This window comes from Musca vetustissima, unplaced genomic scaffold (assembly GCF_032173495.1).
Source record: "Musca vetustissima isolate MV318-11 ecotype Yass unplaced genomic scaffold, APGP_CSIRO_Mvet_v1 utg2483, whole genome shotgun sequence".
Taxonomy (NCBI): domain Eukaryota; kingdom Metazoa; phylum Arthropoda; class Insecta; order Diptera; family Muscidae; genus Musca; species Musca vetustissima.
In genome coordinates, this window is record NW_026886224.1 from 278,344 (window position 1) to 293,498 (window position 15,155).

Sequence of the window (15,155 nt, forward strand, 5' to 3'; positions counted from 1 at the left end):
CCTGCATACAAACACATATAAGAATTCAAATTTTGTATGTGTCTTAAACTGTTATACACAAACTGTTATACCCACTGCTAAATGGTAATTGATATAAGGTTTCTTCAATTCAGCCTGGCTGAATTAGGTTTCTATAGGAAATCTTCAATTCAGCCTGGATTTGTGTTTCCCAATTCTTTGAATTGTTTTCATTCATTCGTCATCGTCACCAGGATAGCAACAACATCTCCATCGTCAAGGCTAAGTGTGTGTTCCCATAACCTATTGTGGTTGTTGTTTTTGTGTGTACTTTCCTCTTGTTGTTGTTGGTGGTTAGCAGATCCTAAAACAATTTTTTTTTATTTTCTTGCCTAACTGATGAGGCAACACATTTCAGTTTTTTTTTTGTGGAGCCTATCCCATAAAATTCAGACATCACACACACACTCGTACATACATACCCCGTAATGGAATTGTTGTGTATTTTGGTATATAAAAACGATGTGGGTATGTGTGTATGTATATACATGTTTGTTGCCGAATGGCCTTGGAAGTTAAGATTAATATGGGAATTTGATGGGGGTGTGTTTGAGGAGGGACACTGCTGATGGGTAATCAGTCAGCCATGTAGACAGTCAGTCATTCAGACAACCAGTCAGCCGGTATGGTAGTAACCGAAATGAGCACAGCAACAACAGGCTTTATATATACGATGTGTTGTTGTTGTACACTCTACATACATCAACATCCAAGAATATTACCAGAAAAAAGGTTCATGTTTGTTCTTGTTGTTACCAACCAAAAAGACAAAGAATATTTTTTTACATTAACCTAAATAAGCAATTCGGAACACTTTTGGGGCCATGAAGATTTTAAGAAATCTTCAATTCAGCCTAGCTGCATTAAGGTTTCTATAGGAAATCTTCAATTTAGCATCGCAAAATTAAGATTTCCAACGGAAATCTTCAATTCAGTCCCAGATTTCTATAGGAAATAATAAATAATTCAGCCCAGCTGAATTAAGTTTTCCATAGGAAATCTTCAATTCAGCCCAGCTGAATTAAGGTTTCTATAGAAAATCTTCAATTCAGCCCAGCTGAATTAAGGTTTCTATAGGAAATCTTTAATTCAGCCCCGCTGAATTAAGGTTTCTATAGGAAATCTTCAATTCAGCCCAGCTGAATTAAGGTTTCCGATAGGAAATCTTCAATTCAGCCCAGCTGAATTAAGGTTTCCGATAGGAAATCTTCAATTCAGCCCAACTGAATTAAGGTTTCCGATAGGAAATCTTCAATTCAGCCCAACTGAATTAAGGTTTCTATAGGAAATCTTCAATTCAGTCCAGCTGAATTAAGGTTTCTATAGGAAATTTTCAATTCAGCCCAGCTGAAGTAAGGTTTTTATAGGAAATCTTCAATTCAGCCCAGCTGAATTAAGGTTTCTATAGGAAATCTTCAGTTTAGCCCAGCTGAAGTAAGGTTTCCGATAGGAAATCTTCAATTTAGCCCAGCTGAATTAAGGTTTCTATAGGAAATCTTCAATTCAGCCTAGCTGAATTAAGGTTTCTATAGGAAATCTTCAATTTGGCCCAGCTGAATTAAGATATCAACAGGAAATCTTCAATTCAGCCCAGCTGAATTAAGGTTTCTATAGGAAATCTTCAATTCAGCCCAGCTGAATTAAGGTTTCCATGGGAAATCATCAATTTAGCCCAGCTGAATTAAGGTTTCTATAGGAAATCTTCAATTCAGCCCAGCTGAATTAAGGTTTCTATAGGAAATCTTCAATTCAGCCCAGCTGAATTAAGGTTTCTATAGGAAATCTTCAATTCAGCCCAGCTGAATTAAGGTTTCTATAGGAAATCTTCAATTCAGCCCAGCTGAATTAAGGTTTCTATAGGAAATCTTCAATTCAGCCCAGCTGAATTAAGGTTTCTATAGGAAATCTTCAATTCAGCCCAGCTGAATTAAGGTTTCTATAGGAAATCTTCAATTCAGCCCAGCTGAATTAAGGTTTCTATAGGAAATCTTCAATTCAGCCCAGCTGAATTATGGTTTCTATAGGAAATCTTCAATTCAGCCCAGCTGAATTAAGGTTTCGTTAGGAAATCTTCAATTCAGCCCAGCTGAATTAAGGTTTCTATGCTTTCTGTTCCTGACCTACATTATTTTTTGGGCCCTCAAAGTGTTAACCATGATGTTTACAAAGTAAAATTGTTGGAGGTAGAGGGTGGTAAATTTGATGTTGGCATTGTGTGTGTGCGTTGAATGTGTTTTCCGGCTGCTGCTGTTTTGGTAGGTGCCACATTTAGGGACATGTTTGTGTGTTCGTGTGATCTGGTTTTCCATTAGTCTAACCTCCTCCTGCTGCCTACCCGCCTGCCTCCTCCTCTCCCATCTTTGTTAATCCTCTAACCAGTACCACCACCTATTTACTGTTCGTAACTTCGTTTCAAGGATTCGGCCAATATTTGTGTGTGTGTGCCTCCGCCGCCGCATGACTCTTGAAATATGTCTAAGGAAATGTCGGAATGGTACTGGAGGGGCGAAGGAAGTTAACGACAGACAGCCAGTTCTTTGGTAGGCAACCAAAAACCGAAAAAAAAAATGGAATCGGCGTCAGCTGCTGCCACTGCTGGGTAACATGAACCTCAAACAATAAGCCGCTTTTCAGTTAGTAAATGGTATAGCAAGAGTGCGTAACTTATAGACGGCAAGCAAGAAAAGTTTTGGACGAAGAAGAAGAAGGCCAGCCGATAAAGTTTTCTTTTTCTGTCTGTGTGTGTGTTTTTAGATAGGCAGTAGTTGTCAGCAGTCAGCCACGCACCATCCATCACATCATCTATTGAAGTTCTGGTTGTAGGATTGATGGTGTGCCTAGTTTTAGTCTAAACCAAACCAAAAAATTAATAGTGTTGTGATAAATTTTTACTAACCTGCAAAGTAGCTAACCCGCAACCCAAAAATTAAAAAAATGTGTAAATATTTTTTTTTGAATAATTTTTTGAGATTTTTTTAAAATTTTCTTTAAGATTTTTTTTTAATAATTTCTTTTCCTTTTTTAAAATTTTTTATTACAGTTTCCGCAGCCAATAATACCATGCAGTATGGCCAAAATATTTCCATACCCTATTCGCAGCCACAAACCGATTTGAATTTTTTAAATGCAGCTGCCTCAGTCGATCACAAGGGGAAAATACATCCAAAAATTGAAAGGGATCGTGAAGAAGGTAAGTCGCACCAACCCACCACCCCACACCCTGCCTTAATTATTTTGTAATTATTACTTAATATATATTTTTAAAAATTATTATTATTATTATTACGAGTTAATGGCATTTGACACTTAGTAAGTCCGAACCGAACCTATCTCCCTTAAAAATTAGTTTTGCCAGCAGACCCTATCTGGCTCCCTATTTCATAAAGAGTCGACACACTCTTTCGTTCTCTTTGAAAATGAAATTGTAATTATTTCTTTAATAATTACTGTAATCATTTCATTATACTTGTACATATATACCTATATACACACACATATATATATATATATATATATACACTTGAATATTTGGTTATATACCAAAGAGTTTTCAAGGCCACCATACACAAAAATACATAACCAATAAAAAATGGTTCTAAATTTTTGTTACTTTTTGCCCAACTGACTGACTGACTGCCTGCCTGCCTGAATGGATGGATTTCCATGTGAGTGTGCGGGTGTGTGTGTGAGAAATTTTTTGTGTGTAGGCTCTCTAGGCTACAGCTGAATTCATCTCTCTCTCGTACTCTTATTCTACCCCTACCATACCCTCTTTATTAACGATGTTGGTGAACTTGACAACGATGACAAAACAAACAACAACAATATTGGTTAACCGGATATTTGATTGATTATTTGGAAAAAATGCCACACAGTTTTAGAAATTCCTGTCATTTCTCTCGGAAACAAAAATACTTTAAAATAATGCAGACCCTAGGGTCGGCTTCTTATTCCATGAAAAAAAAAAATAATTCAGATATACAGGTAAGATTTTTTCCTTAGAAAAAAATTCACAGAACCTCAGGATGGAAAATTTTATGAAGTTCGGAAAATTTATAATCCTCTCGGAAACAAAATTATTTTAAAAATAGAAATATTTAAAAAACAAGAATTTTTCTATAGAGAAAAAAAATTAGAGCCTCAGTACAGGCTTCGACGGGCATTGGCTTCTTTTACTTTTAGAAAAAATGCAGACCCTGTGGGCGGCTTCTGATTCCATAGAAAAAAATCACAGAACTTCAGAAAAAATTCTCAGACATGCAGGTTAGATTTTTTTCTTTAGAAAAAAATTCACAGAACCTCAGCACGGAAAATGTTATGAAGATTTTTTTATAGAAAAACAAATTACAGAACCTCAGACGGTTTTTTAATACTCAGACCTTTATTAAATCGGTTTCTTTTACTTTTAGAAAAAAATGCAGACCCTATGGCCGGCTTTTTATTCCTTAGAAAAAATTACAGATTTTTTCTTTAAAAAAAAATCACAGAGCCTCAGGAGGGTTTTTTTCTCAAACCTCCAGTTAATTTCTTCTTTAGGAAAAAAATCGTTTTTTTTACTTTTAGAAAATATTGCAAGCCCTATGTTCAGCTTCTTAGTCTAGTCTGAAGAAAAAATTGTCAGACCCTCGAGTTGGCTTCTATTTCTTATATAAAAATTTCTCAAAACCCCACATCGGCAATTTTTTCTATTGAAAAATTCATAGATCCTCAGGTCGGTTATTTTTTGCTATGGAAAAAATTTTAGAAACTCAGTTCGGTTTCTTTTCCATAAACAAAAAAAAATTCTCAGACCATCAGTTCGGATTTTTTTATATAGAAAAAAATTCTGAGTCCCTAGAGTCGGATTTTTTTCTATAGAAAAAATTCTCAGACCTCAGATGGGATTTTTTCTATAGAAACAAATTCTTTGACCCTAAGTTCGGATTCTATTACAAAGAATCACAGACCCTCAGGTCAAATTTTTTTTCTATAGAAAAAAATTCTCAGACCCACAGGTCGCATTTTTCCTATATAAAAAAATTCTCTGACCCTCAGACTGGATTTTTGTTTCTATAAAAAAATTCTCAGACCGTAAGGTCGGATTTTTTTCTATAGAAAAAAATTCTCAGACCAGCAGGTCGGATTTTTTTCTATAGAAAAAAAATCACCGAACCTCAATCAGCTTATTTTTCCGGAAAACAAAAATCCACCAGTCTCAGGTTGTCCTCTTCTATAGAAAACGTTAGCAGAACCTCTGTTCGTCATTTTTTTTTTAATTACGGACACTTTGGGCTTCTTGTTCTATAGAATATCGGCATATTTTTCCGGAGACAAAAATTTCTAAAAAAACCTATCCCTCAATCGGTTTATTTTTCTAAAGAAAAAAACACTGAACCGCAGAGGGTTTCTCTATCTATGGTAAAACAAAACTTCGGCATCTTTTTCTATGGAACCTATGATCGTTTTTATCAATAGAAAAAATTCATCGAATGCCAATAAAAAAAATCAGATCTAACAAATCACTGGCCCTTAGTACTCTGACCAATCAAAAAATTGTCGGAACCTCTGGTATACGTTTATTTCGTTAGAAAAAATCTTTAGGACAATTTTTCCGATTTTTTCATTTTCCTTTGGAAAAAAGTTTTCCCAACTCGATTCAAGTGCCGTTTTTGCATTTTCTACCGACGTTTGGTCTCGTTTTTTCATAAAAAATACATCGTAAATCACACGATCTCAGAATTCTCACCATGTCGGAACATCTGAGTTAGGTTTTTTCTTTAGGATCTAGATTTTTTCATATCGAAACAAATTCATAGGACCCAAGCCCAAGTTCCTTCTTGGATCAATTTTTTATATTTAAAATATGTTCATTGAACCTCTTTTTTTTTGTATAAAAAATCGTTGGAATATTGGGTCTAAGATTTTTTGATTTCTTTTTTTACATAAAACAAAATGTTGGACGTCTGCTTATTTATTTTTTTTAGAAAAATTTGTCGGAAATCTGTTAAAATTGTTAGCTATGTTAACAAAATGTCGGATATCGGCATCAACATTTTTTTCTGTAGGACTCCTTTAAAAATTGTCGGAACTTGAAATGTTTTTTGTTGTTCTTGGTATTATTTAATTTTTTGTCATCTATTCTGTTGAATAAATTATTGTCCAAGGTCCTTTGCGAATTTACATAATTGGTTCCGAACAACTACTTATTGACATTTAATCCAGTTAATCCTACTTTCCCTGTTGTCTCCCTCTTTTTCGTCTCTTGTTTTTTCTCTTTTTTTCCTATTCCCATTACAAAAAACCCCAAAAAAGATGGTCCTATGCTGCTTCTGTTCTAGAAATTGTCCCATATCTAAATTTCTTGTCCAAAATTGCCGACAGACATGACAGACATTATTATTCACAAAAAAAAAAAAAAAAAAAATTGTCGAAATAAAGATATGTATATGTATGTGTGTGTGTATGTATATATATCACATTTACATATAATTGTCGTCCTGTTTCTGTTTTTCGGTTCGCTTGTTGTATATAAAGTAAATGGCCTTGAGCTAGTAAATATATACTCGCTGTGAGCCTATGTTATAATCATCATCATGGTAAATAGTTAATGTATATATTTATGTATGTGTACGTATGAGTGTGTGCGTGTAATGTGCTAAAAAGAAATGTAACAAGAACGACAACAGCAGCAGCAACAACAATGTGATGATGTCCTTAAAAAAATTGTGTTATAGCCTGGGATTTATAGGAAGTAAATTACTTTCTCTTTGTTGTTGGGTCCTTTGTGGCGTTTGGGGAAAGGAGGAGGTGGTGGGATGGGTGGGGTATGACTGTTTTCTTAGGCCTATTTTTCCATCTAAATTTGTTCAGCTGATTTTGTTGCCATAGGTTTTTCTTTCATTGCTTCTTCTTCCACTTTTTCCTTTCTCTTCCTTTTTTTTTTGAATAGTGGGGTAGGTTTTCTTAGAATTGAATATTCAAGTTCTTGTGCTCCACATTATCCTTGTTGTTGCTGTTGTTATTTCTACTTTATGTAATATTTTTTTTTCGGGGAACATCTTTTTTTCTCAGTTATGATGTGGCCTGAATTGTTGCTATGCGAATGAATGGCTGACTTACTGACTTTTCCAATTAAAGCCTACAACAACAACAAGAACTTCGTGAAATATTAATATTTAAAAATTCCTCTTCCTAATTTAGCAAAGATATATTTAAAATTGGCCATGGAATTTTGTGGTTACTGCCTTCTTCTGCTTCTTCTTTGTCAGCATTTCTAGGAACATCAAAGAAAGCCATGACCCAATTTGTTTTGTCTTTTGAGGGAATCTTTAATTGGTTCTCTTTTTATGTCACGTGGTTCATATTATCAAATGTCAAGGAAGTGTCTTCTTGACAATTTTCTAGGGAAATATTTCCACAAATTTCTTATTTATTTGTATTCCTTTCAGCTGAATTGCATTTAAAACTTGCTGAATTAGTTTTATTGTTGAAATATAAAAATTCAGCTAGCTGAATTGAATTTTAATTAAATATTTTTCAAAAAATGTATTGCTGAATTGGGTTCTAGTCAAGAAAATTAGGCCAAAAAGAGCATATTCAGCTGGCTGAATTGGGTCTTCGTGCAAAAAAACAGCATATTCAGCCAGCTGAATTAAGTTCTATGTAACAAAATATGAAATTCAGCTAGCTGAATTGGGTCATTGTGTAGAAAACTAGCAATTCAGCTAGCTGAATTAGGTTTATTACTGAAATATTTAAAATTCAGCTAGCTGAATTGAGTTTTAATTAAATATTTTTTGGAAATGTATTTTCTGGATTAGTCTGAAGTCAAGAAAATTAGCAATTCCACTAGATGAATTAATTTCTATGTAAGAAAATATGAAATTCCGCTTGCTGAATTGGGTCCTTGTCTAGAAAACTAGCAAATCAGCTAGCTGAATTGAGTATTCTGCTATGAAATTATAAATTCAGCTATCTGAATTAGATCTTTGATCCGAAAAGAGCATATTCAGCCGGCTGAATTGAGTCCAATGTGATAAAATATGAAATTCAGCTAGCTGAATAGGAACTTCTACAAGAAAACTACAAATTTAACTGGCTGAATATTGTAATTTGAAGAGATCCTGAGAAGAAAGGCAATAGATTGAACATTTTTTCAAAAATATCCAGCTGAATGAAGGCTTGTGCAAAAAAAAAACATATTCAGCTAGCTGAATTAGTTTCTCGAGCCGAAAGGAACATATTCAACCGGCTAAATTTAGTTGTATGTAACAGAATATGAAATTTAGCCGATTGAATAGGATCTTCTACATGAAAACTACCAATTTAACTGGCTGAATAGGGTAATTCTGAGAAGAAGGGCAATACATTGAATATATTCAGCTAGCTGAATTAGGTTATTGTGCCAAAAACAGCATATTCACTAAGCTGAATTAGGACCTTGAACCGAAAGGAGCATATTCAGCCAGCTGAATTGAATTGTATGTAGCAAAATTTAAAATTCACCTAGCTGAATAGGAGCAATTACTAGAAAATTGCCAATTTAATTGTTTGAAGGAAAACAAGATATTTAGCTTGCTGAATTCGAAAATCTCCAGACGAATAAAGTCTTTGAACAAAAAATCACGTATCCAAATAGCTGAATTGGATCCTTGAATTTTTAAATATAATTTTAGGCAGCTGAATTGGATATTCTAAAATAAAACTACCAGTTCAGCTTGCTGAATTGAATATTCTGCATGAAAATTACAAATTTAGCTAGCTGAATTCAATATTCTGGACGGAAATTACAAATTCAGCCAGCTGAATTGAATTTTAATAAGAAAATTTCAAATATTAATAATAATAATATATTATTATAAATTTTTCTTTGCTGAATTGCACATTTAGCAAGAAAATTAAAATTCGTTGTAGCTGAATTGACGATTCTTCAGAAAGTGATACAAATATATCAGCTGAATTAATTTTTTAAGATAATAATTTAAAATTTAACTTAGCTGAATTGCATGTCCAGCAAGTATATTAAAATTTATTGTAGCTGAATTGGGGATTCGACAGGAAATTATCAATTTAGCGTAGCTGAATTAAATATTTAAGACGGCATTTGCAATTTTACTTTGCTGAATTGCATATTCAGCAAGAATATTCAAATTTAGTTTAGCTGAATTGGGAATTTCTATGGAAAATATCGATTTAAAATGGTTGAATTATATATTTTAGACACATTTTCAATTTAACGTGACTGAATTATATATTCAGCAAGATAATGCAAAGACATTGTAGCTGAATTGGGGATTACGTAAGAAATTATCATTTTCGCCTAGCTGAATTGCATATACAGCAAGAAAATTAAAAGTCTTGGTAGCTGAATTGGCGTTTTCCTTAAAATTTTTAAATAAAAAGTAGATGAAATGGGAGGTTAGGACGAAATTTTCAAATTTCAATAGCTGAATTGCTATTCAGCCCGAATATAATATTATACTACAAATTGGCTATTCGATCGTAAAATTCATAGCTGAATTCAATATTTAATACGAACATTTCAATTTATTTTATTTATAAATTCTCTTCTTAACTGTTCTTCTCTTTTTGTTTTCTCTCTTTCCAGTTCTAAATCAACAAATCTTACAAAATGTCAATCAGTCGTGGCAAACATTGGCCAATACGGCCAACACCGTCGATTATTCATCACATTTGCTATCCGCTACACTGCCAATTTCAATACAGCACTTCCTCAAATATTCCGAAACAATAAAAAAGGAATCCTCAGGTATTGTGGGCTCACAAATCAACTCAGGGAATTTAAATTTGGGCAATTTGGATGCATCGTCCGGATTCAATATCAAAAATGATGTTCTCAAGAATGGCACAAATTTGGCCAGCTTGGCATTGGGCGGAGTGGCATTGACGCCTAGCAACGCTAACGCGGTTAATGGTAATCATCATGCCCACAATGGCAATGGTACCACCTCTCTGGTAAATATGGATCATGGTGGTGGTGGAGGCGCCGGTGGAGGAGGTGGTCACATACCCAATTTAAATGATGTTCAAAATGGACAAATGGTTAATAATGGTTCGATGGCCACCAACGGGGTGGTAAATGGCACAGCAAATGGTGTTGCCACCAATGGCACCACTGTGGTAACAAGTACTGCACCGGCTGGTACGAATGGTACAACTACAACAAATGCTGATGGTACCACAACCACAACACCGGCCACCACGACCACAACAAAAGCCAAAAAGGGCAAGAAGAAGAAGCCACCCAAGGAGAAGAAACCCCGACCAAAACCCGGTGAGATTCGTGAAACCAAAGCATTGGACGGTTCGACGCTCTACTGTTGTCCCGAATGTCAAATGGCCTATCCGGATCGTAGCCTGATCGAACAACACGTTATATCACATGCCGTTGAACGGCGTTTTGTTTGTGATATTTGTAATGCAGCGTTGAAGCGCAAGGATCATTTGACTCGTCACAAGCTATCGCATATACCGGATCGGCCACATGTGTGCAATGTAAGTACAAGTGGAATGGATGTGGTTAGTTGGATACTAAATGTTTGTATATTTGTTTTGTTTGTTTGCAGATTTGTATGAAGTCCTTTAAGCGCAAGGAGCAATTAACCCTTCATATTGTTATACATTCGGGTGAAAAGAAACATGTCTGCATTGAGTGTGGCAAAGGTAAGTTTTTTTTTTTTTTTTGGAGACGTTAAGGCAAGAGGTGATTCTGAAAAATTGTCTTTGTAAAGAAGGCAAAAAATGTGGATTAAAAATGCATTAAAGGAGTCCAGGAAGTCCATTTGAGGTTATAAAAATGATTCTCTTTAGGGAACGGATTGTCTCCCTTAGAGGAAACTGGCTAATTTTTAAAGGCGGATTAAAAACCGTTTTCTAATACTGATCAAGAGGGAATTTCAAATGCCTCTCAAAGTGAGTTATTTATACTCCTTCGAGTCGAGCTTAATGATCTAAGTTGTGCAATTAAAAGGAAAGCTAGGAGAAGAACCTACGTCCCACCATTATGCGACGTGTTTCGCCGTTGGTTAATCAGGCAAATTGGGCTATGTTGCTTTACGAAGGTCGTATGTTGATAACTTGTATTTATTTCGCCCTGATGCGAACTTGCATATCCGAATTAAATTCAAACTTGTCAAGGTTAGACATTTGTCTTCATTTTAGAAACAGTCCTTTTCAAAGCAGATTTTTGTTGTAGCGATGGATAATTTATCCACAACACCTACAATTGCTTCCATAGTATACACATGGTTTTGCGCAACATTTTAGGAAGTGTGTTGATTGGCTCAGAACGATAAGTGGTCTGACAACATTTGTGTTGCTCTGAGGACCTAAATTCGAACCCCAGCCGTGCTCAGTTGAATTAATTTTTGTTATTGATTCCCCTAAAGCCAAATTAAAGCTTAGCTTAGGTAAGGTTAGAGACGGCCGCGTAGCAATCATTACACTCGGAGATCTGTGGTGCATTGTGATCATCGTAAAAAACGTTGTAACAAAAAGGGGACTGAGTGGTCATCTTTAAGTATGCTGGGAAAAATAGATCGAAAAGGCACATCAAAAAATCTAAAAGGACAATTTGAGGCTATCAAAAGGTTTCCCTTAGGGAAGATTAAAGCTATCTAATTAGGTGGAGAAATGTTCGTCTGAAAGGCGACAGATTAATCCTATTTAAGACGATTAGAAATCGTTTTCGAATACTTACCATAAAGGCGATTAAAATGAGTCTCCAATACTTACTAACAATTGACCAATTAGTTATCATAAAGGGAACTTTAGAGGCCCTTGTAATGCTGACCAAAAAGGCTCTATTTGACCCTCTTCAAGTGGACTGAATAATACCCTTAAACTTTAATAAAAACCCTGTCTTAACACTAATGAAGGGTTAGGTTAGAGAATGTCAGGCTGCCGGGGTAGTAGTCGCTTCACTCGATGATATAGCGTCCATTGTGATCATCCTAAAACACATCATACTAGTCATCATGAAGGCGTCTATAATTCAAAAATAGAAAAGATAATATTTCTTTAAATAAGATGTTTTTCTATATAAAGAAGAGCCTTTTTGTATGTCTTCTTCTTTTCATAGAAGGAGATCTTCTGCTTTTTTATGCAATACAGCCCTCTACCCCTTATAGAAGATTTATCATAGAACACTTTTTCATCTCATATTACAAGGCCTTTTAGAAGTGATAGGCCTTCTTCTGATAAAAGGGAAGATATCTTCTCGAAGAAGTGATGAGTGGCATATTTTTCTGATAGAAGGAAGATGAAAGGAAGTAGTCTCATTCAGATAGAATCTATTTTTATAAAAAAACCGTCCTCTTTTCATAGAAGAATGTCTTCTTTTTTCATAGAATATACCTCCTCTTAGTAGAAGAATAGAGATACTGCTTTTCTCTTCTTTCAATGGAAGATATTCTCATAGATTATTTTTTCTTATTTTTGTATAAAAAAGTCTCGTATTCTCATAGAAAAGGTATTCATCACATAGAAGTGCGATATCGAGAATGTATGTCTACTTCTGAATAAGGAGAATTATATATTTTTCTGATAGAAGGCAGAAGAAGAAGAAAGGAAGAAGCCTTCAGATGGCAGGTATTTTTAAATCCTTAATCATAAGAACTAGAATGATTAAATCGTCCTCTTTTTATGGAAGGTAGTCTTGTCATAGATGAAGATATACCTCTTTTCAAGCAGGATCAAGAAGATATGTTATTTTTTTCTCATAGAATTAGGTCGTCTTATCAAAGTAATATATCTTACTTTTTATAGAATAAAATATTCCTCTTCATCTAGAAGATCTTTTCATAGAATATTTTTTTTTCTTCTCATAAAAGAAAGTCTTTGTATTCTCATTGGAAAGGTCTGCATCATATAGAAGTGCGATATAAGTGAAGATAGGTCCTCTTCTGATAAAAGAGAAAACATCTTCTTCTCGTAGAAGTGATATAAGACTTTTTTCCTCATAGCATGATAGAAGGGGAAGGTGGAAGAAGGCTTCTTCAGATGGAAGGCACTTTTTATACCCTTCACCATAAGGTGATTCCGTTTGCAACAACTCAAAATATTCACCGGAGACGGGCAATGTTAAGTCGATTTATAGAAGTTCGACTGTAGCTCAGAATGTTTATGATAGAGCTTTGAAAATTTGCACCATATTTGCTACCACGCCTTGTATGTTTGGTATTGAAAATGTGCTGTATCGGTTAACGTTTTGGTATAATCCTTACTTGATGATAGTTTTGTTATATCGGAGCTATACCAAAATTGATCATTTTCGTTGGGAATACTTGCCATTCAATGAGAACCGGGTTCTCTTTGGATGACAAGTTTTCCCATCGAAACTTATCAATGTCGGTCCACGTTTTGGCATAGCTCCCTAAAACACACATACAAACACGTACCCTCACTATTCGGAGAAATTAGATTTGTCTTTCAAACGAATTGGCTATAATTTAGTATTTTGAGTTCTCTTTGAATGGAAAATCATCCTATGAAAAATTATCAATATAGGTCCATGTTTTATTATAGCTCCCATATACGGGTACCTGCCCAATTTCACTTTTTGGTGAGTTTAGGTTCATTTGTCAACCAAAATAGATCTTATTAGATATTTTGGGTTCTCATTGGGTGGGAAATCTCTCTGCCAAAATTTTTTTTATATCTCCCATATATCGGTACAGCCCTATTTTCAGCATTTTAAAGAATTCAACTGCATTTCCTAACCGAATCGGCTATAATTTCATATTTTAAGTTCTAATGATCAATATCGGTTGACTTTTGAGGGTAGACCCCATCATGTAACGGTACTGCATAATTTTCAATATTTTGAGCGTCTCAGCGGAACTTTTCTACCGATGTCACTGTAATTTGATATTTTTAGTTCGCATTAGGTGGCAAATCTCCCTACCAAAAATTACGAATATCGATACTCGTTTTGGTATAGCTTCCATATAACGGTAATCCTATTTTTTTGCTATATTTGGTGGAAAATCTTCCTATCAAATCAAGATCAAGATCAGAACATGTTTTGTCTTAGCTCGCCCAATTTTGAGTATTTTGAAGATATCTGCTGCATTTTCCAATCGAAGTGGCTTAAATATTGTCATTGGTTTAAAAATCTTCCTATTGGAAAACATTTTTAGATTTTTGAGTTCACGATGATGCAGCCTCCATACAACGGTACCTCCTCAATTTCGGTATTTTTAGGGAATTTGGGTAAAGAGATTTCATAGCAGTTTAGGCACGTTTTCCTCTGATTTGAAATTTTGAGTTGTCATTAGTTCTCAAATATATCTACAGAAAATGTTAAATATAGATCCACTTTTTATGGTAGCTTTCTATAAAATGTTTCATACATAGGGCCCCTTTAAAGGTCAGGTATAATTTTCGATATGTTCAAGCTACAAAATTTCCTACATGAATGTCTTTAGTTCGGTATTTCCTATTTTTCTTCTAGAGCAATTTTCCATAGCATAGCCAGTACTCATATAAAAGAACCGATCGATAGAAGTCCATGAGAGGGTTTTCTTTATTAAATTTTTGTCTTTAAAATCATAATATTTTATTCTATGTGAAGAAGTATATGTATTCTTTTCCAATATAGAGCAGAATGTCCTATATTTAGAAGTCCCGAAATACCTTGAAAATACCCCAATACATCCCTGGGCGTATGATGTATATCCTTACATATACGCCCCTATTACGATTGTGCAAAATACTAATTATTTGTTCTCTCCTTTTTCAGGTTTCTATCGCAAAGATCATTTACGCAAACATACACGCTCACACATTGCTCGTCGTGTTAAATCGGAAGTCTCGGCACAAAATGTCAGCACCACTGGCGGCAATAATGCCAATAATGGCGGCAGCAGCAACAACAACAGCAGTAATCAGAATAATACGTTACACGGTTCCTGAGGTTCGTACAAGGACTTTTGGTAAACTGTTATAAAATTTCTAACTGGAAATTGAAAATGTAGAACTCTTTGGATTGTTTCTCTCTCGCTCTCCCAAAAGCCATTTAAGGATAAAAAAAATATTAAAAAAATTAATAGAAAACAAAAATAATGTGAAGTAGTATACGATAGGTGCGAAGAGAGAGGGGCAATATTAAGTATTTTTTTATTTAATTCAAATAAAGA

The 15,155-nt window shown here is 34.6% G+C and overlaps 2 protein-coding genes across 3 annotated transcripts in view; one reads left to right on the forward strand and one right to left on the reverse strand.

Annotated features, from left to right (window-relative positions):
- LOC133333737 (uncharacterized) overlaps positions 1-14,981 on the forward strand; it is a 32,967-nt gene extending 17,986 nt beyond the window's left edge. For both annotated transcript variants that reach the window (XM_061542028.1, XM_061542029.1), the window contains 4 exons: positions 3,059-3,208; positions 9,605-10,512; positions 10,584-10,680; positions 14,759-14,981. In XM_061542028.1, the coding sequence (XP_061398012.1) occupies positions 3,059-3,208; positions 9,605-10,512; positions 10,584-10,680; positions 14,759-14,931 (1,328 nt within the window). In that variant the 3' untranslated portion in view covers positions 14,932-14,981. The remainder of the gene's footprint in view (positions 1-3,058; positions 3,209-9,604; positions 10,513-10,583; positions 10,681-14,758) is intronic.
- LOC133333764 (transcription initiation factor TFIID subunit 7) overlaps positions 1-15,155 on the reverse strand; it is a 188,462-nt gene that overhangs the window by 138,057 nt on the left and 35,250 nt on the right. The gene's annotated exons all lie outside the window — the stretch shown is intronic.